General features: G+C 39.1%; 1 protein-coding gene across 4 annotated transcripts in view; it reads right to left on the bottom strand.

Moving 5' to 3' along the window:
* The window catches only part of NR2C2 (nuclear receptor subfamily 2 group C member 2), a 101,284-nt gene that overhangs the window by 44,762 nt on the left and 30,179 nt on the right, over window positions 1-26,343 (bottom strand). For all 4 annotated transcript variants that reach the window (XR_006601565.1, XM_045063350.1, XM_045063348.1 and 1 more), the window contains one exon: window positions 5,175-5,285. Coding sequence is in view for 3 of the 4 variants with exons in the window: in XM_045063348.1 (XP_044919283.1) it covers window positions 5,175-5,285 (111 nt within the window). In the remaining variant the exon portion in view is untranslated. The remainder of the gene's footprint in view (window positions 1-5,174; window positions 5,286-26,343) is intronic.

Genomic DNA, 26,343 nt, shown 5'->3' on the forward strand with positions numbered 1-26,343 from the left:
TACAGTTAATACTGTGTTGTAAACCTGAAAGTTGCTAAGAGAGTAAATCTTAAAAAAGTTTTTAGTACGAGAAAAAAAATGTCTCACCACATATGGTGATGGATGGTAACCTGACTTACTGTGGTGATCATTTCACAATATATACAAATATCAAACCATTACACTGGGGTGCCTGGGTGACTCAGTCGGCTGGGTGTCTGCCTTCTGCTCAGGTCATGATCCCAGGGTCCTGGGATCAAGTCCTCCATTGGGCCCTCTGATCAGCAGAGAATCTTCTCCCTCTGCCCTTCTCCCCTGCTCATGGTCTCTCTTGTGCACACTCTCTCTCAAATAAATAAAATATTAAAAAAAATCATTATGTTGTAGGGGTGCCTGGGTGGCTCAGTGGGTTAAGGCCTCTGCCTTCTGCTCAGGTCATGATCTCAGGGTCCTCAGTTTTGAGCCCCGCATCAGGCTCTCTGCTCAGTGGGGAGCCTGCTTCCCCCTCAGTCTCTGCCTACTTGTGATCTCTCTGTCAAATAAATAAATAAAATCATAAAAAAAGTAATTATGTTGTATACCTGAAGCTAATGTGATGTGATAGGTCAATTACACCTCAATAAAAAATTACATATGGATACATCTTTTCTCCTAGCAATCCTAGTTTGAGGAACTGATTCTACAGATGTGCTAAATCAAACAGGTAAAAGGTATTCACTACAGCATCCACGGGATATCAAAACTGCCATTCAAGAGAAAGAAGGAGCTCTTTCTACTACACAGGAACTACCTCTAAGAAATGTTAAGACAAAAATGTAAGGTGTAGAACAGTCTAGAAAAATGTCTACATGCATGAATAATATGCTGTACATATTTACAAGTGTGCTTTTGGTCTGTTTATACAGCCTGTCTCTGAAAAAACAAATAAGGAATATGATAATAGTGGCTACCTCCTAGGAGAGACCTGGGTGACTTGGGGAAGAGGAGGAAGGGAGATGCATCATTTTCTCTGTACCCTGTTTGGTGTGGTGATTTTGTTGCAGCAGTGAGTACCTGAGCGGGGCCAGGAGAACATCAGAGTGAGGAAAGAAAACATCAGATGGCTGAGGACATGGAGAGGACAAAAAACAAATACTGGCATTTAAGAAGGGATGTGCAGGAAGAAAGAGTAGTAGACGAGAGAAAGAGGGAAGGGGGTGCTTTAAGAGCCCAAGTTAAGATTTCAAACTCTTGGGTGCCTGGGTGGCTTAGTGGGTTAAGCCACTGCCTTTGGCTCAGGTCATGATCTCGGGGTCCTGGGATCGAGTATCGGGTTCTCTGCTCAGTGGGGAGCCGGCTTCCCTCTCTGCCTACTTGTGATCTCTGCCTGTCAAACAAATAAACAAACAAATAAATAAATAAATAAAATCTTAAAAAAAAAAAAGATTTCAAACTCTTAAAAAAATATAGAATAGCAGAAGTCTTTCCTAGTAAAATGTGAAACTTCAATATATGAAGTAGATAAAGCAAGTATTTTATCATATATTTTGTAAGATCAAATTCAAACATTTCCTTAGGTCAAATATTGAATATAATGATACTCTCAAAACATAAATTTGAAATGGGGATTATAGAGGAGTATCTCAGTAAAACCTTAAAACACAAAGAAATGGCAAGAGAAGCTTTATACCAAGGTCTGCCCCAAACAATGAACATGGCAGTACATGTGAGCACACCTTTAATCTCCAGCATGTCAAATTTTGTATAGGACATGTTCAAGTGTGTTTTTCTTTTAATCTATCTTGACTGATTTAAAAGCTGGATTAAAAAAATTTTTTTGAACCTCATGTTTATGTCATGTGGGAAGCAATAAAGACAAAATTTGCAAACTGCTGGCCTGGAAACACTGCATTATGATGAAAACTTACGAGATTTATTGAGAGGCTACCTCAGGATTGGATGGGTTTGATTAAGCCTCATTCTCAGACAACTGGGTGCTCCCCTATGGCTCTTCTTATCTCCCTATCTCCTTCCACAGCCTCCACCCTAGACCTCTTTATCCCCAAAACAATGGTTCTCAACTTCAGCCACAAGGCTACTTCCCCCAGCCTTACCACTTCACCCCAAAGCCCTTTGCAGTCATTAGGATGACAAGATACTGACAGATAAAAGTCTATGTTCCAGATCACTCTCTGCTGGCCAACATACCTAGATATGCTGATCTTGCGTTGACTGTCACATTATTGTTATTAAAAACATTAACAAATCCTGGAATGGGAGAAAACAGCTATGAAGGACTTACACTATGACAACCAATGACATTTTAGAATATGAAGTATGGATTAGATAATGTCATGTTTCAATATTAAATTCCCTGATTTTGAGAATTGTACTGTGATTATGTAAGAAAATGTCACTGTTCTTAGAAAATCCAAACTGAAATATTTAGGGCAAAGAGGTATGATATCCCTATTCTCAAATGATTCAAAAAAATGTATGTACATTCACTTAGAATAGTGAATGTACAGTGAAGTGTACATAGATGGTGAATCTGGGTAGATATACAGGATTTCCATGTAAGTTTGAAATTATATAAAAATAAAACTTAAAAAAATTATAACTCAGTTGCTAACATTGGTATATGTTTACTGTAAGATTGCAAGTGCTTAATCCTTTTAAAATCCTATTAAATAGGTACTATTATTGTTGTCATTTTATATCTATATCTATAGAAGTTACAGAAAATTTCTCCAGAGTCACATAGCTAAGTGGAGACAAGATTTGATCCTGAGGTTGTCCCATTCAGAACCAAAGTTCTTAAATGTCACCCAGCCCTAAGCACCTCATTATATAATCTTTCCTTCCCAACTTCCCACAGAAGCCACCATTTGGGTTCTAAGCATTGTTATTCATGAAAACATGATAGCACTTATTCTCTTCCCAGGCCTCAGGGTGTTGGAGACTCATCACTGAAGTCAGGGATAGGAATGAAACACTTCACTGAAGCCATCAACACCAACATCAAGAACCAAAAAAACCATCCTATAACCTTTATTTTCCTTAACAAAATAAAACAAACAAACAAACAAAAAACCTTGAAATATAGTCAATTCAGCTGCACTTAGGGTTATGTCCAATTTTATTGACAGTTCACAATGAAAAGATTTTAACTATATTCACTGTACACAGATTCATGCCAAAGGGTTATCTTCCCCAGAGAGACTAAAAGCTCAACACCAAGCATCTAATCTAGAAGACTTCTGTTCAAGGGACCTTATTGCATTGCATTCCAGCCAGGACAGCAGTGTCACCATGGGCCAAGCACCATGACATGGGGATAGCCCACTGTAAGGAATGGGGTGCTAGAATGACCCTTAGGAAAAGAGAGATTCTTCTCATACCAATATGGGGGGAAAGGTGTACTCTCTTGATACATACATTAGCTACGGACGGTCTCCAGGGGGACTTTCTATGTTCTCATTTGCTCTCAGATGGTTGTGAGTCCAAGATGTATAGGCTATGATTGAATGCAGTACGTCCTTTCCTAGAGTTGGGAGTTATGTAGGTAGAATTCTAATACATATCCCACAAAACGATAAAGGACCCATTTTCAAGTCACAATGAGCAAACAAGAACAAAATAAAAGAGAAAAAAATAGTTTAGCTACAGAGTTCGTATTTCTGAGAGCCCATTACTTCTGAATTTCCAAACACTCAGATACATGTTTCCTACTGGTATGAAGTTAAAAATGACTTATATGAGTATCAGTATTTATGATAAAATATTATGCAGTACAGACATAATGGCAATATAGTATTTTTTTTTTTAAGATTTGATTTATTTATTTGACAGAGATCACCAGCAGGCAGAGAGGGGGAAGCAGGCTTCCTGCGGAGCGGAGAGTCCGATGTGGGGCTCGATCCCAGCACCCTGGGATCATGACCTGAGCCGAAGGCAGAGGCTTTAGCCCACTGAGCCACCCAGGCGCCCCCAGGGAATATAATCTTTAACTTCTTTCATTTTACTTATTAGAGCTCTTCTATCTTTAGTTTATAATAGGTAGTCCAAAAAAAAAAAAAAATCACAAAATCACTTTTAAGAGTGGGTTAACATTATAGAAATTATCTAGTTCCGATATCATCCTGTTCAAGTATACCGAGCTTCGAATAACTGTGAATGAAGTAATCCTTTTACTTATTCACTCAAATTACTGTCCACCTTGGTAGTCTCTCAAATTTGTTACGTAACTAATATTTTTCTGCCATTCATCTTTTTCTTCTTCTTCTTTTTTTTTTTTGGTTTGGCCTTTTGATTCAGCTTGTTGAGGTAACTTTGAATCTTTAATCTTCCTGGGTGGCTCAGTGGGTTAAGCCTCTCCCTTTGGCTCAGGTCATGGTCTCAGGGTCTTGGGATTGAGCCCCGCATTGGGCTCTCTGCTCAGCGGGGATCCTGTTTCCCCTCTCTCTCTCTGCCTGCCTCTCTGTCTACTTGTGATCTCTGCCTGTCAAATAAATAAAATCTTAAAAAAAAAAAAAGTGTGTAATCAACATGTTATCCCTGCCTCCCAACTTGTTGATCATGATTTCAATACACGTATCTTCTCCTTCTTCAATGGGCCAGAGGCAGGTTCAGACCTGGGGAAGGTTAAATCTATCATAAGTGAATACTAAATAGTTAATAATACTAGCAATAATTATTGCATATAGATAATTAGCACATACTAAACATTAGCATGCATGTGCCAATCACTGTTCTAAGCACTTTTAAGTAATATCCCAATGATTCCTCACAATAACTTTGTGAGGTTTACATACGTTTTCTAAATGAAAAAAAAGTGAGGTTTTGAAAAGTTAATTTTCAAGATCAAAACAGCTAAAAAGTTGGGCACTGAATTTGACTTCAAGTGGCAACCCATACACTTAACTACTAGGACATACTGCTTCTCAAAATGGAAGCATGTAAAGTAATGAATTGGTACATTGATCCCAATAGTTTCAAACAACAGTTTAGACTTTTGCATTTAAAGTAAGTTCGTTCAATCAACGTAGACTTTTTCTGTTTTAGTTTTTAAAGAATAAATGAGGTTGTATTGTACTTGATGTCCAAGAGGCACAACTCTTCAGTGAAATCCCAAGGCAGGTTTGGCTGGAAAGGATTCAGAACGCAGGACTACCTTTGGGCAGGTGGCTGGAACCAAGTGGGATTGGTGCAGGTACCTGAATTCGCTGAGGTGAAGCTACCGCAGAGTCGGTGGAGATTATCTGGATGCGCGGGGAGGGGCTGGTCATCCCTGGAGATTCCGGCCGAGAGGTCTGTGTCCGTGGTACCTGTTGGGGGAGCGGGAAGTGGACTGGATCACAAGGTAGCTCAGAAAAATGCCCAGTAGTCAGAAGACATGAACAGACATTTCTACAAAGAAGACATCCAGATGGCCAACAGACACATGAAAAAGTGCTCAACATCACTTGGCATCAGGGAAATACAAATCAAAACCACAATGAGATACCACCTCACACCAGTCAGAATGGCTAAAATTAACAAGTCAGGAAACGACATGTTGGCCAGGGTGCGGAGAAAGAGGAACCTTCCTATACTGTTGGTGGGAATGCAAGCTGGTGCAGCCACCCTGGAAAAATAGATGAAGGTTCCTCAAAAAGTAAAAAACAGAGCCACCCTACAACTCAGTAATCACACTACTCGGTATTTGCCCTAAAGATAAAATGTAGTGATCCAAAGGGGCACATGCATTTGAATGTTTACAGCAGCAATGTCCATAATAGCCAAAACTATGGAAAGGACCTAGATGTCCATCAACAGATGAATGGATAAAGAAGATGTGGTGTGTGTGTATATATATACACACACCCACACACAATGGAATACTATGCAGCCATTCAAAGAAATGAAAACTTGCCATTTGCAACGATGTGGATGGAACTAGAGGGTATTATGCTAAATGTAGTAAGTTAATCAGAGAAAAACAATTATCATACAAACGCTCTGCTATGAGGAATTTGAGAAGCAGGGTGGGGGGGTCATGGGGTGTAGGGAGGGGGTAAAAAATAAAACAAGATGGGACCGGGGAGGGAGACAAACCATAGGAGACTCTTAATCTCCAGAAATAAACTGAGGGTTGCTGGGGGGTGGGGAGGAAGGGATACGATGGCTAGGTGATGGACACTGGGGAAGGTATGTGCTATGGTGAGTGCTGTGAATTGTGTAAGACTGATGATTTACAGGCCTGTACCCTTGAAGCAAATAATACATTATATTTAATTAAAAATAAAAGAAAAGAAAAGAAAAGAAAAATGCCCAGTGGTGGCTAGGGACCACGCCTCTTGCTTTCACTGTGGCTTTGAGTAATAAACTTGAGTAGTTCTGGTGTTTGGGCCCAGAATGACAAACTAATGAGATATTGCCATAGGACTGTCTTAAGAAAATACAATCTTAAGAGAGCTATTTCTAATGTTGAAAATAAAAAACAAATACCCAACAAAACCAAAAAATTCCCCAAAAAACAGGAATTTCAAATCTGCTCTATACAAATTTAATAAATAGCTACTAAAGTAACTTTTTAGAAATGATCTTTGAATGTTTTCACTCTCTCCAAAACCAGCTCTAAAACACTCCTTTAAGATGACAGTTTCTTGAAGAAAGGCTCTCATAGCACCACAGAGGATGGCAAAAAGAACCTGCACTACGATGAAAAACTACTTGTCCAAGAGTCCTGGTAATCTCCCAGTTCCACTGGGATGGCGCTGGGAAAAGCCCATCAATTACACAAAGGTCTGTAATTTAGTCAATACCCACCAAAGGCAAGGTTCAAGGTTCTGAGTGGTCATCTGGGCACCTGAAGTGGGCAGTTATTACTGCTCCTTGAATAAAAGCATATCATGGGGTGCCTGTTTGGCTCAGTTAAGTGACTGACTCTTCATTTCTGCTCAGGTCATGATCTCAGGATCAGGAGATCAAGCCCCACGTTTGCTCCACACTGGGCATGGAGATTGCTTAATTAAGATTCTCTCTTAAGAGGAAGCTGGGTGGCTTAGCCATTTAAGTGTCTGCTTTCCGCCCAGATCATGATTCCAGGGTCTTGGGATCAAGCCCCATGGAGGGCTCCCTGATCAGATCACAGATGCTCAGTGGGGAGCCTGTTTCTCCCTCTCCTCCCCACGCATGTTCTGTCATTATCTCTGTCTCTCTCTCAAACAAATAAAATCTTAAAAAAAAAAAAAAAAGATTCTTAAGATTCTTCCCCCCACCCATTCGCACATGCTTGCTTTCATTAAAAAAAAAAAAAAAGGTATATCAAGAACCAATGCTTTATAAACCCTTACAAAAAACAAGAGGGAACACTTCTCAATTCATTCTACGTAACCAAAACTAGGCAAAGACATCACAAGAAACTACAAACCAATATTCCCTATCCATATAGATGTAACAATCTTCAATAAGACATTAGCAAACTGAATCCAGAGACATATAAAAAAAAATATACATAAGGACACCTGGGAGGCTCAGTTGGTTAAGCAGCTGCCTTCAGCTCGGGTCCTTACCCCAAGGGCCGTGGGTTCGAGTCCCACATCGGGCTCCTTGCTCATCAGGGAGCCTGCTTCTCCTTCTGCGTGCCACTCCCTCTGCTTGTGCTCTCTAACTCTCTACCCTCTCCCCCCAGCAAATAAATAAATAAAATCTTTTTTTTTTAAAAATGAAGATTTTATTTATTTATTTGACAGAGAGAGAGAGAGAGACAGTGAGAGAAGAAACACAAGTGGGGGAGTGGGAGAGGAAGAAGCAGGCTTCCCACTGAGTGGGGAGCCCAATGCGGGCCTCGACCCCAGAACCCCAGGATCATGACCTGAGCCAAAGGCAGATGGTTAACAACTGAGCCACCCAGGCACCCCAAATAAATAAAATCTTAAGGGGGAAAAAAAAAAGTACTGGGCGCCTGGGTGGCTCAGTGGGTTAAGCCGCTGCCTTTGGCTCAGGTCATGATCTCAGGGTCCTGGGATCGAGTCCCGCATCGGGCTCTGTGCTCAGCAGGGAGCCTGCTTCCTCCTCTCTCTCTCTCTGCCTGCCTCTCTGCCTACTTGTGATCTCTTTCTGTCGAATAAATAAATAAAATCTTAAAAAAAAAAAAAAAGTACTGACTCAAGCTACATTGTAGATGAACTTTGAAAACATACTGAAAGACCAGACATAAAAGGCTACAGATTGCTTGGTTTCATTGATATGAAATGCCCAGAATAAGCAAGTTAAACAAACCCCAAAAGAACCCAGAAAGTAAATAGTGGTTGCCTATGGCTGGGGAATAAGGAAATGGGGTAAGTGGGTGACATCTAAAGTGTGTTTTTGTGTTAATGAAAAATATTCTGCAACAAGATAGTGGTGATGGCTACACAACCTTATGAATTAATAAAAGCTACAGAATTATGCACTTTAGGTAAATTGTATGATACGTGAATTATATCTTAATAGAGTTCCTAAAATTTTTTTAGATGAATAAAATAAATAGAAAATTACTTAAGGAGTCAGAATAAAGGTCACCTTTAGGGAGAGAGGTAGGAGCAGTAATTGGAAGGAGGAAGGAAATTTATTCTACCTTTTTTAAGAAAAATAATCTCTATGCCCAAGGTGAGGCTCAAACTCATGAGCCAGCCAGGCACCCCTATATTCTGCTTGTAACCTGAGTAGTGTTTACATGGACATGACCTCTGTGCAATAATTCGTTGTGTCACACACTTACGAATTGTAAACTTATGTACACTAAAGTTTATTTAAAAGAATAACAGTATTCAGAAGTATGTATTAGGGTTTCAAAGAAGCTTTCTATGTGAATAAGGCGAAAGCGACTGTTGTCCATGTTTCACTTGAACCTGCTATGTATCAACCCTGTGCTACCCTAGAGCTTGCTGCATGCTGGGTGTGCAGAACAATCAAAAGTGGTTCTGTCTTAGAGCATCTATTGGGGGAAGATAGCTATAATGGATGCAGCATAGACTGGGTACGAAGACTGCTTTCTGCCAACTTCTGTGTGGGTCACAGTTAAACTCTCTAGACTCTGGTTCCCTCACCTGTTAAAGGATATGCTTGTAAATTTTATAATTCCTTTTGTATGAGAAGCCCAAGGGCCTCTACGAATTTGCCTGAGAGGAGTATGGGTCACGTTGGCAATAGGCTCCCAGTAGCTCAGTAACAAATTTAGGTAAGATGAACAGCCCAAAATATCCCTTAAATTTAGCAGAGGAATGCTTAACTCTGGAGGTGACAGGTTAATGGGAAAACATTTAGGATCCCCTGCACCCTTGTGACCTTTAGAGAGAAGGTGTGTTCTAGTGGCACCAGGGGCAGTTTGATATGATCTGGCTTGAAGGCGAAGTGATGCCACGATAGGACTGCTCGGAAATTCTTGAAGCTATATGGATTCAGAGGCTGATATTATAAGTACATATCCAGGTGAGGAATCCACTTTTTTCTTTCCAGAGCTTATCGCTGAGTATCATTTAGCACAGTAATAAAAAGCCAATTTGGAAATAGGACATAAAAATATTGATGCAAATTAACTAGCAGGAGCATTTCCTTTCCATCCTTTCCTGCCTACCTTTTCAGTACCTGATGTTAGTCTTGGCCATTTGCCTTAGCCTACTTTCTACTCCTTCAGTCCACTCAAGTTGCAAAGGACAGGATCATTCGTTCCCAGGTGTGCCTTACAAACTGGCCAGAACACCTGCATTTTAGCAGGAAAATGGCTAGTCCAAAGGACTCAATTAAACCATGAGCAAGCAGGATGTGAAAGTATGTTTGGAAACACACCTTCCCGGGCATGGTCTCAGACTCACACTTAAAGGGTAAAATCATCTGTCCTGTTTTGCATCTTTTCTGAAGTAAACTGCCCTAAGTGTCTGCCTTCAGCTCAAGTCATGATCCCAGAGTCCTGGGATAGAGCCCTGGAACTGGGTTTCCTGCTCAGTGAGGAGTCTGCTTCTTCCTCTCCCTCTGCCTGAGGCTCCCCTTACTTGTGCACATGCTTACTCTCTTTCTGTCAAATAAATAAATAAAATCTCTTTAAAAAAAGTTAGTTATGCTTGCCCAACACACAAATGTTTACTGTCTAAAGAGTTTAATAAAACCCTTCTCCTCAGGCCAGTCCTTCCTGATCCCTCAAGTTGATATACAGGTCCCGTTCTGGGTGCTCCAAGCTCCTGCATCTTAGCACTCTCCACAAGGCACCTACCATAACTGCTTGGTTAAGCCAGCCCCAGAGGGCAGTATGAAACATGTCCTTTTTCTCCTTTTACTCCCCAGGCCAGGTTCATCTTAGGGCCACAATGATTGCTTAGTGAATGAACATTTATTAACTTCAGGAATGAGTAAGAATTCTGTTTTATAGTCCTTGATCCTGGGACTCTGCCTAGACCATTTCTTCTTTTATTCCACTCTCCTGCCTGTCTGCTAATTAGACATCCTACAGGTATTGTACAACACCTGCTTTGGCAGTTTATTACACAAACCCAAGGAGTACAGGCTTTCACTGACATACCTGGGTTTATGAGACTGCTAGGAAAGTTCATACATTTTCACCCTGGAGTGAGAACCTTCTCTATTACATCATAAGATGACATTGCTTTGGCAGCATTTTTTTTTTTTAAAGATTTTATTTATTTATTTGACAGAGAGAGATGACAAGCAGGCAGAGAGGCAGGCAGAGAGAGAGGGGGAAGCAGGCTCCCTGCTGAGCAGAGAGCCTGATTTGGGGCTCGATCCCAGGACCCTGGGATCATGACCTGAGCCGAAGACAGTGGCTTAACCCACTGAGCCACCCAGGCGTCCCATGGCAGCAGTTTTTAAAAGAAAAATTCCTGGAAAAATTTCTGTGGTTTACTTGCTGAAAGATGGACATCTAGGTTGAAGAGAAAGCCCACAGCATTAAGAAGCAAATATTAAGAGTTTCTAAATCTGTAATTTATTCCAAGTTCTGGCTGCAACATTCCCATGGGTTATTAATAGGGGAACCAAGTTCACACCCTGTGGGGGAAAAAAAAGATCATGCAGACCTAATATGTTACAAATCTCAACCACAAGCTTCAGACTTCTAAACATTCCCAGTGAAACAATGAGTAATATAAATACCTAAGTAGGGTAAAAGGTTTCAGCCATGGAATACCTTCAGCCTGAACTGAAATGTATCACATCCTCCTTTTATTTTTATTTCAAAGGACCATTAAGTAATAAGTGTAGTGAAGGGTCAGTGGGCAAAGAGTTAAACCCTCTTTGTGCAGCAACTTGCAGCATAGAGAGAGGAATCCACATGGGGCTGCCGGCCTTAAAAGGGTTCATCTCTCCCCTCACACAAAGGATTAGGACCTTACAATGCCACGGTGTTTTGTTCCTAAAAAATAAATTCTCCTGATGACTGGTAAGTTAGGCTCTTCTTTATACTGGAGTCAATAAAGGATTCAAGCTTGAACACTGCAAAGTCAGTCTCATTTATATCAGAAGTGATTAAACAGTTTTTAAATTCTCCAGCTGATAATATGCTTAAAAATATAAAATCACAGTCCTATATTTCTTGGCATGAAAGGAAATATCCAAACAGTCAATAATCACTAATCACATTATGTAAAAAAAAAAAAAAAAATGAGGTGTTTAAGAGCAACTCTCTATTCACAAGCAGGTAAAATTGTTGAAAACAACAAACAAGCAAGCAGTTTTTGCCCCACTTGAATTTAACCCAGCATACTCAAATACAGGTTCCTATGAAGACATAATTTGCTAGGTGCTAAGCATAGCAACACACACTAAATTAAATTCCTTCAAAATACATAATAGGTGTCTAAATCCACTGCTATTTTACCAACTGCTCTAAAAACAAGAACCTATGAAATACACTGCATTACAAAGAGGCTTTCCCCAGAAACAGAATGAGAACAAAATTGCAGTCTTGTTTTTTTAGGACACTTAACACTTACCATGCCAATGGATCCCTGCAGCTTTATTTACATTTTTCCTCAGCAACCTCCCAGGTCAGAGAGCCCAACCAAGAGTCAAGGGTTGGTTGGGGAAAACTCAGGCATTTGCTTTTTAAACTGCCAGTAAATTCCATTCACCAAAACCAGACAGAACTGTTTTAAAGATGCCCTCTTTCTGACCCTGCTTGCTGAAGGTCAAGTACACTATCACTCCCTGTAACCAAGGAAGCAAAATTGACATGTTCCTGCCTCTTCCCCAGCTGCTGAAGCAGTTTGTCTAATAATATGATTAACTGCTTCTAAGGAAGGTGTACTTTGCTTTACAAAGTTCTCCCTTCACCTAGATTGTTGCCTTTGCTAAATGAGCCATCCTCCTCCCCCCTATCTTCACGGGTTTCCCCTTAAAGACCACCTTTCCTGAATTGAGAACTCCTGAGCAGGTTACCATGGAATCCAACCAACTCAAAACAATTTTAAAACTATAAAGAGTGGAGGGAAGATGTGAAGAATTCAGAAACACTGTATTCTGCATATAGCATTTTGAACTTCACAGTACATCAAGACAACATTTTTGAAGATACAGGGTCTTTGCAAGTTACTATTCTATTCAAAGGGAAGACAATGTAACAATCTACATTACATACAAAACAACCATAAGAATAACTGCACTGGGCTCCTTCAACAAATATTTTACTACACCCACCCAACATATGCCAGGCATGTGAATTCAGGTCAGAGTTCTTGCCTCTGCAGCCTCCCATTCTGGGAGGAAGGTGAACTCATGCAGTCCTTGCAAATGAGGGCGCAGTAACCCACTATTCAATGGCTTCAAGTCTCAGTCTCAGCCATCCCCCAGAGCCACAGAGGAAAGGGAGCTCCTGAGGTCACAGTTGAGGTGGGGCTGTAACTAATACTCAGCACCTGTCTCTAAACCAAACTGTAGCCTTCTATTTGACATGGGACCCACTACCTATTTTAATAACCTGGACAAAGAACTTATTTGAAGTGAATGCTGGCCAATCACCAAAATCCAAACAAATGAAAGCCTGAGGGATATGGTGGTTAAGAAGAAAAAGGCTTTATGGATATTTACCTTTATATAGGATGGGGGGGGGGGAGGAACTGAGAAGAATGAAATTTTTAAAAATAAGTTCAGTGTTATAAATGATGAATTTCCACTCCACAAGTTCATACGTGTACTAACTTAAAATAATTTAAGTTAATATGCCTTTTTTTTCAGAGGCTAGCATAAACGTAGGTGCTCTATAACCCAAAAGGGAAGAATCCATCCAGGGGAGAAAAAAAGGATTTTCCTTTACAAAAAGGGAGACTAAAAGTCCCTGTACCTCAACAACTATTGAAAGCTCTAAGAAAGATAACATTCAGTAAAGCCAATAGATGATGTGTAAAAGGAAAGATTATTATCAGGGGAAAAAAGCTCCAAGGCCCATCTGTTTAAGCCAACAGGTCTGCTCTTCTCATCATAAAGATCTGTTCATGCCCTCTGACCTGGTGATTCTACTTCTGGGAATCCATCTTATCCTAAATACAGAAATCCAAACTATCCTATATATAGAAATGGCTTTATCAGTGTGTGTTCCTAAATTATTTTTCTAGGGAATACAGAAATTCCCTCTCTCAAAGGTCCAGATGAAGTAGAGCCCACCTTTAACTGCAGAAGCACAAAATGGCAGATACTTGCAGGCCTTGCCTCCCTTGGAGGGCAGAGAGATTAATCAGATGTTTAAGCCAAGACTTTGCATTGGTAATAGGAGCTCCATGTCCAGCCTAGGCAGTGCTGTGGTGTACAGTCACAGCTTTACTGAATTGGCTCTTTTAGTGAGATTTGTGTGTAGTTCCCACCTGCAATGCTACTTTTCTAGCCTTTCTGGTAACTTTGTCAAGTTATTCCAATCCAATCCATCCATCCTTCCTCACACATATTTTAACTCAATGTTTTTCATGAAGCCCATTTTTGTTTAAATCCGCAATAGCTTTTTTTTTTTTTTTTTTTTAAATTAAATCTATTTGACAGAGCAAGTGAGAGAGCACAAGCAGGAGAAGTGGCAGAGGGAGAGGGAGAAGCAGGCCTCCCACCATGCAGGGAGCCCGACCCAGGGCCTGATCTCAGCACCCTGGGATCAGGACCCCAGCCAAAGGCATATGGCCTACCAACAGAGTTACTCAGGCACCTCAGCAACAGCTGGTTTTTGCTATTCACTTTGGGCCCCCTGACTGGTAAAGAATGGATTTATTTAACCTAAAGGTCAGAAGCAACTGAAATGTCTCAAACTAGGAGATGGGTTATGTTATGCTCCCTTAATACAATACTATGTAGATATGAAAAATGTTAGTCATCCAGCCTATGTAGCAACCCGTGGAAAGGATATTTACATTTATTCTGTAAAATAACATTCTGTGAAATCACACTACTAAGTTGTGTGCATGCTGTGATTACAACTGGACGACATGCATGTGAAAAAAAGACCAAAAATAAAATTTTGAAAAGATTTATTTGAGATAGAGCTCGTGCATGCATGCCTGGGGAGGGGCAAAGGGGAAGAGAGAGAATCCCAAGCAGACTCCCTCCAGAGCATGGAGCCTGACACAGGGCTCAATCTCATGACCCCTGCGATCATAACCTGAGGCAAAATTCAGAGACATTAACTTACCATTAACTTAACCGACTGAGTCACCCAGGCGCTCAATAATGAAATCTTAGTATTGAGTACTTACTGTGTTCTACACACTGGCAAGTGTTTTAAATACTGGGAAGAAAATAGCGAATGAAACAAAGTTCCTGCCTTCTTGCACTTTACATCCTATTGTGACAAAGTAGTATATATGTTTGTCAGATAATGATGAGCACTTTGGAGGAAAGTTAACAGTAAGAAGGATAGAGTGATAGAGGTAGAATGGTTACACAAGGAAGGGTTAAAGTGATAAAATGATAGTGAGAGATGTGCAAAATTGTAGAAATATGCCTTTCTCCTTTCCTTTTCAAATTTTCCAGATGTTTTAACACTTCTATAAAAATCGATTAAAAAAACCCATTTCCAAAAAAGTTACCTTTTAAAACCAGCAAATATTGCTAGAGTTTGGTATTATGAATGATCTTATTTTCCACCCCAAGTCCGAAATGAGTGTTCCTCATACTTTTCTTCATTTTAAAAACTCCTTTTCTACCCATTCAAGAAAATCTTTTTTTCATAAGATGATATGAAATATTTTACTCTGAGAAGGAATTCTCCTTGCCTACTGAAGATACTTTAAAACCAGGCTATTTTTCTGTAATCACAAATCTAACTGAATCATCCTGGTAGGCAGCTAGTTACAGGGAAACTCATTACACTTTGAAGGCTAGCTCCTGCCTGGATGGCTCTGGACAAGTCCCATAATTGTTCTAAGCCTTTCTTTACTCATTTGTGAAATTGTCATTGATACCTCTTACTTCACAGAATAATGGGAGGATTAAAATGAGGCAATAAAGTACAATACATTATATAAACACAGAACATTCCTATTATAATTTTGGAGGAAATTAAATGCATAGAACTAAACCTATCACCCTAAGATGTTATCTCCTCCTATAGCAGATGTTCACTGTTTATAGACAAAATGGTTTCATTTCTAACCCCCCATTTCCAATAAAAGGATACAATCTCCCAAGTCTTTTTAAGGTGCCAAATACTAAAGGTACACACCTCAAATGAAGTGAGATTTTTTTTTTTTAAGATTTTTTTTTTATTTAACAGAGAGAGGGAGAGAGAGATCACAATTAGACAGAGAGGCAGCTAGAGAGAGGGGAGAAGCAGGCTCCCTGCTGAGCAGAGAGCCCGATGCGGGGCTTGATGCCAGGACCCTGAAATCATGACCTGAGCCGAAAGCAGAGGCTTAACCCACTGAGATACCCAGGTGCCTCATGAAGTGAGACTTTAAGAAAGGAGATGTTTTCTAAGAATGCTACTATTCTGTCCCAAGACATACATACCACAGGAAATTACTTTGACATATTACTTCCAGGTAAGGTACATCATACTTAGAAAGACATCATACTTCATTTTCTCCTTTTTGACAACTCCACTTGTCAACTCTTTCTCTTACCATACTAAGTCTAGCCTTATTATAATGCTAATTTTATTTTATTTTATTTTTAAAGAAGAGGGAACACAAGCAGGGGAGTGGAAGAGGGAGAAGCAAGCTTCCTGCTGTGCAAGAAGCCTGCCTGCTGGAGGCTCGGGGCTTGATCCCAGGACCCTAGGATCATGACCTAAGCCGAAGGCAGACGCTTAACAACTGAGCCACCCTGGCACTCCAACACTAATTTTATTCTAAGTCCATGGTCTGTATTTTACTTAGAAAACAGCTTCATCTTCTTACTACTCTTAAGCCTTAACTTACGTAAGTATGTGAAACTATGTGAATTCTCCAATACATCTTCTGTGAGGGCTGTGACTGAGCATTTACATGAAATACATATTACTTTACAATATATTGCTTCTTTTACTTCTCTTGAAAATAGTTACTGTATACTGGTTTTTTAAAGTTATTTCTGTATGAATGGGTGTATTTAATATGAATATCACTTTGATGTAGTAAAAGGGTCATTCAGAAATACTGCAATAAAAAGGGGGTACGTCGTCTGTCGTCTGAAGGAACTGAAAATCTCCAAAAGGAAAGGTCACAAAAGTATGTACTCAATGAGTACTTGCTGAATTAACAACTGAGTTTATCAGTGGCCCAGCTATTTCTTATATATAAGGTTATGTAACAGCTGTCAAAAACAAAAACACAGAATAGAAGGTAACATTCTGCCCAGAAAGATTTTGACAGTGATTCTACTTCTAGTCTACAGAAATACACCCACATGTGAGCTCAAGGAGACATCATACACAAAGATGTTTATGGCAGCACTATTTGCATCTGAGAAAATTTGGAAACAATTCAGAAATGTGCTTCTAGGACACCTGGGTGACTTAGTTGGTTAAGCAACTGACTTTGGCTCAGGTCATGATCCTGGAGTCCCCGGATCAAGTTTGGGGACTCTCTCTCACTGTCTGTATCTCGAATAAATAAATAAAATCTTTTTTAAAAAATGTGCTTCTACAGTGGAGTGGCTAAACAGCTCTAATTTATATAATACTTATAACAGCAAAAAGAATTATATAGATTTGAGCAGCAGGACTCTTGTATACTGCTGGTAGGAATATAAAATGGTGTAACTACTTTGGAAATCAATCGCTGAGACAAAGTGAAAAAAGCAACTTGCAGAACATCTTATATAGTGTGATTCCATTTACATTAAATTTAAAAACCGATATACAGCTGACCCTTGAAAAACATGGTTTTGAACTGTGTGAGTACACTTACATATGAATTTTTTTCAATAAATGCAGTGTAGTACTGTAAACACATTTTCTTTTCCTTATGATTGCCTTTTTTCCCCAAATAAGTCTCAGTTTTAATAAGATCCTCTACATACATTTGCCACTGAAAATTTAAATAGCACATCAAAAAATTTTATTACAATTGGAAACCAGAAAATCTAGCACATGCACACTGCCCTAGTAATACTCTAACCAAATCACCCAAAGTCTTCTGCACAAAGTTACTTCTTCCTTCTTCCTTCTTCCTTCTGCACAAGTTACTTGGCTTCCAGTTTGAGGTTAGGTTTTATCTTAATGGCTTCAGGCCTCTCAAACACACATGCCAACACTCAAAACCCGTTAGTGTTTCCTCCTTAGGTCAAATCAAAAAGTGTACTTAGGTCAAATCAAAAAGTGTACGTATACTGAGTCATTCAAATGCAAACTACAGGATTCCTCACAAATTACTGGTATCAAGGTAGAAAAGATACAAAAAACCCAGCTTGTATCACAGAATATCAAAATATTGTACAGTTTGTCCTAATATAGAGCAGCTTTCCCAAGATGCTGCATAATGATCCTAAAATTACTAGCAAGAACAGTACAAGAATAAAGTTTATGTTTATACTGACTACATGTCATAATTATTCTCCATGCTGGTATCCTCCGAAAGACCTTTATGATAGACAATAATGACAGGCAATAATCTTTCCACTCTTGATCCACCCTCAATTTCCTTCTGCTGTAGATCTTTTTGAAGCATGGGTCGCTGGTTGGTACTGCTGGTACTTAACCAATCACATCATCCTTTCCTTCCTTTCTTTCCAAGCAGTTAGCAAAGTCCTTACTCTACCTCTAGTCCTGCTGCTGAAAATGAGGTCAAGGAGCCCCTGGTTTCTTCTCTCTGTCCTGCCATTGGGGTGGATATTCTGATATAGGGGAAGGAGTTGGATAGTAGGGTTGAGAATCAATTTACTAAAGTTCTTTATTACACTTTCATGACAGTTCAAGAGGCAGCTGAGCCTTCCAGGGAATTCTCTTCACTGGGCATCTGAGATGATCCTGGAGCCCAAGATGCAGAAAGCTGCTTTGGTAAATCCACTGAAAGCCTCTCTCTCTCTCTCTTTTTTTTTTTTTTAAAGAAGATTTATTTATTTACTAGAGAGAAAGTACAAGCAGGGGAGGATCAGAGGAAGGGAAACTGAAGCAGAACTCCTCAATAAGCACAGAGCCCAACATGGAGTGTTCCCAAGACCCTTAGATCATAACCTGAGTAGAAAACAAAAGCCGGATGTTCAACTGGCTGGGCCACCCAGGCACCCCAGCCACTTGGGCACCCCTTCCTTATGATTATCTTTTAAAAAGACGTTATTTATTTATTTGAAAGAGAGAGTGAGAGCACAAGTGCAGGGGGTGAGGGGCAGAGGGAGAAGAAGACTCCCTACTGAGAAGGAAACCTGGTACAGGACTTGACCCTGGAACTCTATGATCATGACCTGAGCTGAAGGCAGATACTTAACCAACTGAGCCACCCAGCACCCCTCCTTATGATTTTCTTAATACCATTTTCTTTTCTCTAAATTACTTTCTTGTAAGAACACGATATATAATACAAACAACACAAAATATGTATGATCAATATGAATATGTAAGAACATGATATATAATACATACAACACAAAATATGTATGAATTTATGTTATTGATAAGGCATCCAGTCAACAGTAGGCTATTAGTAGTTGTTTCTGGGGAGTCAAAAATTAAACAGACTTTCAACTGTGTGGAGGTTGGTGAGGCACCAATGTTGTTTAAGGGTCAAATGTATCTCTGTAGCTATATATACACGGACATAAATACTCAGGAAAAAATCCTAGAAGGTAATACACCAAGTCTCAAGCTAAAACAAATTTCAAGAACTGCTATCATACAACCAGGTTTTCTGATTATATTCAGTTAAAAAAAAATTACAGAGGTGCCTAGGTGGCTCAGAGTGTTAAGCCCTGGTCATGATCTCTGGGTCCTGGGATCAAGCCCCATGTTGGGGAGGGGGGCCTGCTCAGCAGGGAGTCTGCTTCTCCCTCTCCTTTTGGCTCTCCCCCAAATTGTGCTTGCTTGCTCTCTCTCTCAAGTGAAAAAACAGAATCTTTATAAAAAATTACGAAAACTTAATTATAAAAATAAAACTCAGGGGGGCCTGGGTGGCTCAGTAGGTTAAAGCCTCTGCTTTTGGCTCAGGTCATGATCCCAGGGTCCTGGGATCAAGCCCGCATCGGGCTCTCTGCTCAGTGGGGAGCCTGTTTCCCCCTCTCCTTACCTACCTGTGATTTCTGTATGTCAAATAAATAAATAAAATCTTAAAAAATAAATAAATAAAATAAAACCCAGAACTATAAAATGGCTAGGGAAAACACAGGAGAAAAATCTTTGTGATCTTTTGTTAAGTAAAGATTTTGCTATGACATCAAGATCATAATTCATAAAATAAAAAAATTGATAAATTAGACTTCATCCGAATAAAAAGTCCGTGTTCCTCAAAAGACACTGTTTAGAGAATGAAAAGATCAAGAGTATAAGAAAATATTTGGAAACCATGTATCTGAAGACGACACACACCAGAATACATAAAGAATTCTCAAAATTTAGTTAAGAAAGTAAACAACTCAAAAAAATAAGCAAAAGATGTCAACAGATGAAAAATGATGTGGGGGTGCCTGGGTGGCTCAGTGAGTTAAGCCTCTGCCTTCGGCTCAGGTCACGATCTCAGGGTCCTGGGATGGAGTCCTGCATTGGGCTCTCTGCTCAGCCGGGAGCCTTCTCCCCCTCCACCTGCCTAGCTCTCTGCCTACTTGTGATTTCTGTCAAATAAATAAATAAATAAATAAAATCTTAAAAAAAAAAAAAATGATATGCAGATGGAAAATATGCACATGAAAGATACTCAACATTAGTCATTAGAGAAATGCAAAGCAAAACCACAATGAGGAGCCAGTAAACATCAGAATGCCCAATATTAACAAGACTGACCATACTGGCAAATATGGCAAAATTGAAGAGCAAATAGAACTCATATACAGCTGGTAGGAATATAAAATGGTACAACTACTTTGGAAATCAGTTTGGCAGTTTCTTAAAAATTACCATGTATGACCCAACGAGTACACTCTTAGCTATCTATCCAAGAGAAATGAAAGCACATATTCTCAGGATGCCTGGATGGCTCAGTTGGTTAAGTGGATGCCTCTGGCTTATGTCGTGGTCCCAGCGTACTGGGATCGAGTCCCACATGGGCCTCCTTGCTCTGCAGGGAGCTGGCTTTTCCCTCTGCTACTCGGTCTGCCTGTGCTCACTCTTTCTCTGACAAATAAATAAAATCTTAAAAAAAAAAAAAAAGCATATATTCTCATGAACATTTGTACAGAAACGTTCATGACATCTTTACTTGTAGTAGTCAAAAAAAGTAAACAGCTCAAATGTCTATCCATTTAGGATAAAAGTGTTTATTGAGGTCCCTCGGTGGCTCAGTCAGTTAAGTGTCCACATTTTGATTTTGGCTCAGGCATGATATTAGGGTTTTGAGACTGAGCCCCATGCCAGGCTTCACACTCAGCAGAAAGTCTGCTAGAGATTCTCTCCCTCTTTTTCTCCCTCTGTCCACCACCCCACTTCTGCACACATCTGTGTGTACACACATTCTTTCTCAAATAAATTAATAAATTTTTAAATAATGTTTATCAATTCAGGATAAAAAAATCACTTAGCAGTATTTCCATACAATGGATTCACCATAAAAAAATGAACCATTGATACATATAAAACATGGATGAGTCTGAAAATAATTATGTAGAATGAAAGAAGCCAGACAATAAAGGGTACATACTGTATGATTTCTTTCATAGAAAATTCTACAAAGTGCAGGGACGCCTGAGTGGCTCAGTTGGTTGGACGACTGCCTTCGGCTCAGGTCATGATCCTGGAGTCCTGGGATGGAGTCCCGCATTCGGCTCCCAGCTCCACAGGGAGTCTGTTTCTCCCTCTGACCTTCTCCTCGCTCATGCTCTGTCTCATTGCCCCTCTCTCAAATAAATAAATAAAATCTTAAAAAAAAAAAAAAGAAAAGAAAAAGAAAGAAAATTCTACAAAGTGCAAATCAATCTAAAACAACAGGAAGATAATCATTGGCTGCCTAGAAGTAGATATGGGTAGAGCTCCTCTCAGAAGAGAGTAGACATCTTAATGCTTATATCAGAAAAGATGACTGAGAAATCAATAAGCTAAGATCCACCCTAAAGATTTAGAAAATAAAGTGTCAAAAATCATAAGAAAAAAATACATAAATTAATCTGAGATAAAGTAATTCCCTTGTGAAACCAATAAGGAAGAAAGAAAGAGATGACACAAATAATGTAATACTAGGAATGAAAAGGGTTATAACTAGAGTTGTCTCAAATACTAAAATATAAAACAAAGTTATTTTGAACAATGGTATGCCAATAAACTTGGAAACAAAAACAAATTCTTAGAAAAAAGATATAACATTAAAACTGAGTCAATTACAAATATCAAATCTGAATAGTCCTTTAATTATTAAAGAAATCAAATATTCAAGAATTAAATATTAAATTAATATAATTTTATAATATAGGAATATGTTTATATAATATAAATTAATATAAATATAATTAACAAATTAAATATTAAAGAAATTAAATATGGCCTAATAGTTTTACTCATATGTTCTACATGTATTCAAGAACCAAAAAATTTCAATTTTATATAAATTATCATAAAAAGTAGAAAAGGAAGGGACTTACTGCCAATTCCCTTTATGAGGCTATGCTAACCTTGATACCAAACTATAAGACAAATTAAAAGTCAATCCTACTCATGAACACAGTTGGAAAATTCCTAAACAGAAAGTTAACAAACTGAGTCTACAATGTGTGTGTGTAAATCATGTCTGACATTAATCTCAGAATCAAGATGGGCTTAACATTACAAATCAATCTAATTCACCATAGTAATTGATCAAAAGAAATCATATGATTTCTCCCCCTGGAAAGGCGATAAAATCCAACTGGGATTTCTTCCATTTTCTCCAACTGGGAAAGGAGAGAATGCCTTTAACTGATAAAGAATAAAGGTTCATACAAACATCATATCTAATAATGAATTGTTGAAAGCATTCCTTTTAAGATGAGGAACAAGGCAATGCCACCTGTTCTATTCAACACTGTACTGAAGATCTTAGCCAGGATAGTAAGGCAAGACTAAAAACTAAGGATTAGAAAGAAAAAACAAAATCTAAATGAGCATACAGAGAAATTATCAGAATAAGAGAAAGACTGCTCAATCAAAAAAATTGTAAACAAAATCACTTGCATTTCTATATACCAGCAAGAGTTGGAAAATAAGGGGCGCCTGGGTGCTTAGTGGGTTGGGCCTCTGCCTTCGGCTCAGGTCATGGTCTCAGGGTTCCGGGATTGAGTCCCACATCGGGCTCTCTGCTCAGTGGGAGCCTGCTTACCCGCCCCCACCCCCACCTGCTTCTCTGCCTAGGTATGATCTCTCTCTCTCTGTCAAATAAATACATAAAATCTCTTCAAGAAGTTGGAAAATAAAAATTTTAATATATTTGCAAACGGCATTATAGAACATAAAGTATTAGGGAAGGAAATCAAATTAAAAATATGCTGTATCTTTGAAAAAAAATAAAGAAAACAAGTAAATGGAAAGATCTGCCATCTTCATGGAAGTAAAAGAGTGATCCAAGTTATAAGATCATACGGGGTCAGGGCTTGATCTGATGCCATGTGTAAGCCCAAATTGTTGGGGAACATAGAAAAAGCTAATCCTTGGAGAGCTGGTAGAAAATGACTAGACTCTCAGAACAAAGCAAAGAGCAGTAATCATGTAGCCCCAGAAGGAGTTGGAGAGATGGACAGAGATGGAGAGTTGGACAGCTCTCCAGTTCCCATGTAGCCTGGTCATATATCCTGAGATTCAATTCTCTGAGTATCCTTCCATCAAATCTCCTTTTTCCAACTCTGAGTGTCACTGGTGTCAAGCATGCTCCCCCTCTTCCTTGCCTGGAGTGTATCCCATACCCAGATACTCACAAGGATCACTCTTACTTCATTTGGGTCTCCCTTTAAACGTCACCTTCATTCTTCCTGGAAGAGTCTTCCCTGAATGTGCTTAAATAGTAACTCCTGCCACTTTCTATCTCTTTACTTTTCTTTATAGCACTTAATTGCTCTCTTGGTATTTTACTTTTGTTTAGATGTTCATTTACTGCTTCCAAGAGAAGAAGCTTCATGTGAGCAGAATGCTTATCTCAAAAACCTAGCACAGCACACTGTAAGCACTCCTTAACTACTTGCTGAATGGATAAATAAATATTTTTGGAGCACCCAGAAGCTCATCAATGAACAATTACAATTTACTTTACTAGTAGTACCTTCCCTGACATCCAGTTAAATACAGCAAATACTCACATGCATTTATCATCTCTATTCCTTTACCAAATCACTTTTAAGTTTTAAGTAAGGGATTAAAAAAAACACGTACAGACCCACAAGGACAAAGAGGATAGTCAAGAAGGTGACAGTGGATCACAAATACTAACAAACTTCAGGAAGATGGAAAAGTAGAAGGTGAAATGGAAACCAACTCAGTGAGAGGAGGAAGACTTGGTGTGGTGCTGTCATTTCTTCCATCTTGGATCTCTTGTAGAACTTCCAGTAGCACTATGTTGGGATAGAGCATCTGGAGGTTCAAAACTTCTGTGGTCTGCAGGAGCTGCTGTTAGGAGGACCCTGAGAAGCGTTTTACATTTTCAGTGGGAAATATGTGGCGGTTACTAGTTATAATGACTGTGTACTTTGGATCTGGATTTGTTGCATTTTTTTTTTTTTTAAATAGTAAGACACCAACTACTTAAGAAATAAGCATGTTGGGGTGGATGGCTGGCTCAGTGGGTTAAAGCCTCTGCCTATGGCTCAGGTCATGATTCCAGAGTCCTGGGATCGAGCCCTGCATCGGGCTCTCTGCTCAGCAAGGAGCCTGCTTCCTTCTTTCTCTGCCTGCCTCTCTGCCTACTTGTGATCTCTCTCTGTCAAATAAATAAATAAAATCTTAAAAAAAAAAAAAAGAAATAAGCATGTTTTAATTAATCCATTAAGCAGATGTGAAAAGGAATATTTCAAAAGGTGCAATCTCTTTGGAAAATGGATCAAACTCTTGAATTCAAAATACTCAATATGTTTAAAAATAAACTTATGGCATGAATCTTTAAATGTCTTTTCTCTGAAACATGGAATATAATAATTGTGCCTACATTTTTATTTGGGAAATATTCCAATATTTGTTTGGTAGAAAACTGTGTGCAATTTAGCTTGTTTCTTGGTTTTAAATTTTGAGATTTTATTTAATTTTTGATTACTAGGTTTGGACCTTGTTGGTAATTTATGCTATAAAAAATGCAAACTTGACTTTTGTCCCATAGTAATTTTTTTTAATTGAAAAAAAGGAAGAAGGTGCTTTTAGTCTTCTTTATTTGAAGCAGTAAAACTGTTATTCTTCATGAGTAATAATTAGTTTATCGTAAGGAAAACCAATTGTGTACACAGAGTGAAGTCCAAGGGTTTTTTTTCTCCTCCAGACCTATAATCTAAAACTAAAATTTTTGTCTTGATAAATTTGCTATTGGCCAATACTAGTCTTGTTTAGACTGAATGAAAGCAGAACATTTGAAACAAAATGTAATAGCATGTAAGAATGTAATAGCATCTAAGATAGAATATAGGAATTATTCCAAGTCTATTTAGTAGAAACAGACTATAACATGGCTCTCTGATTAATAACTGTACCAATGAGTCAAATTTATATTATGGATAGTGAAATGCTGCTACCTATTTAAAATGTAATGACCTAGTCCCTAGGGCTTGGTACTGGGGCAGGAAAAACGTAGTTGCTGAATGTTTTAATCTTATGTTGGTCACTTTTGGAATACCACGGGTGTTAGAATGCTCTAAAGCAGTGATTGTAAAAGGGTGCTAGACCACTTAAGTGCTAGACTTTTGGATGATTGGGGGTGCTGTAGTTTTTAAACCAATACCTAAAAACTAGAATAGTCATAACAAAGTCTCTATTTATGGAATCTTGAAAAATTGCTCTGGGTGGTTCTTCATCCCTTCATGCAACAAAACAACAGCTGCCTAAATTTGTTCTCGCCATAACATTAGATTTCCTATGTACCCCTAATGTTAAACCACTGATTTGCTAGAATCTTAAAAAAACCTTTTTTTGCTCTCAGTTTATGTGACAGGGCCTATCTTTACAGTCTTCAATAACGATGTAACAACTACTTAAATATGGGTACAGTTAAGTCTTTATGACTTTGCCTAGTTTTAAGAAAGAAAGAAAGAAAGAAAAAGGGAGAAACTGACTCAGCAGAATGAACAAAGCTGAATTCCAGGGACTACTGAGAGGCTAGAAACAAACTAATTCCCACCCCAGGACCCTGGAAAGGCTCAGTTCTAGAACTCTAGGTCCCACATTTGAAAGCAGGGCTGAGAAACAGGCTAAAATCTAGGGGACTGGTTGTCTACAGTGTAGCCAGGAACTCACCATAACGACCACCTCCTCATTCACTGCAGAAGAAAGAAATATAGTTGAACCAAAGAGGCCCCAGACCCAGGGCCATCAAACACATTTTCACAGCAAAGGAAGAAGCCCTATCTTCTGTTTTCAAAGGCTAAATGAAAGTATTGAAAGGTAAACCTCCAACACCCCCTTCCTTGTGCCACAGCTTGAAACCACCACCACCACCACCACCACCAAATACTGGCAATAGGCGTATATCCCTCTGATAAAAAAATCGAAGAGTCCTTTTTAATTTTTATTATTTTTAAAAGATTTTTATTTATTTGTCAGAGAGAGAGAGAGAGAGCGCGCGTGCTTAAGAGCACAAAATGGGCGGGCGCCTGGGTGGCTCAGTGGGTTAAGCCGCTGCCTTCGGCTCAGGTCATGATCTCAGGGTCCTGGGATCG

Source organism: Mustela putorius, unplaced genomic scaffold (genome assembly GCF_011764305.1).
Source record: "Mustela putorius furo isolate JIRA1106 unplaced genomic scaffold, ASM1176430v1.1 tig00003850_pilon_pilon_pilon, whole genome shotgun sequence".
NCBI classification, from domain to species: domain Eukaryota; kingdom Metazoa; phylum Chordata; class Mammalia; order Carnivora; family Mustelidae; genus Mustela; species Mustela putorius.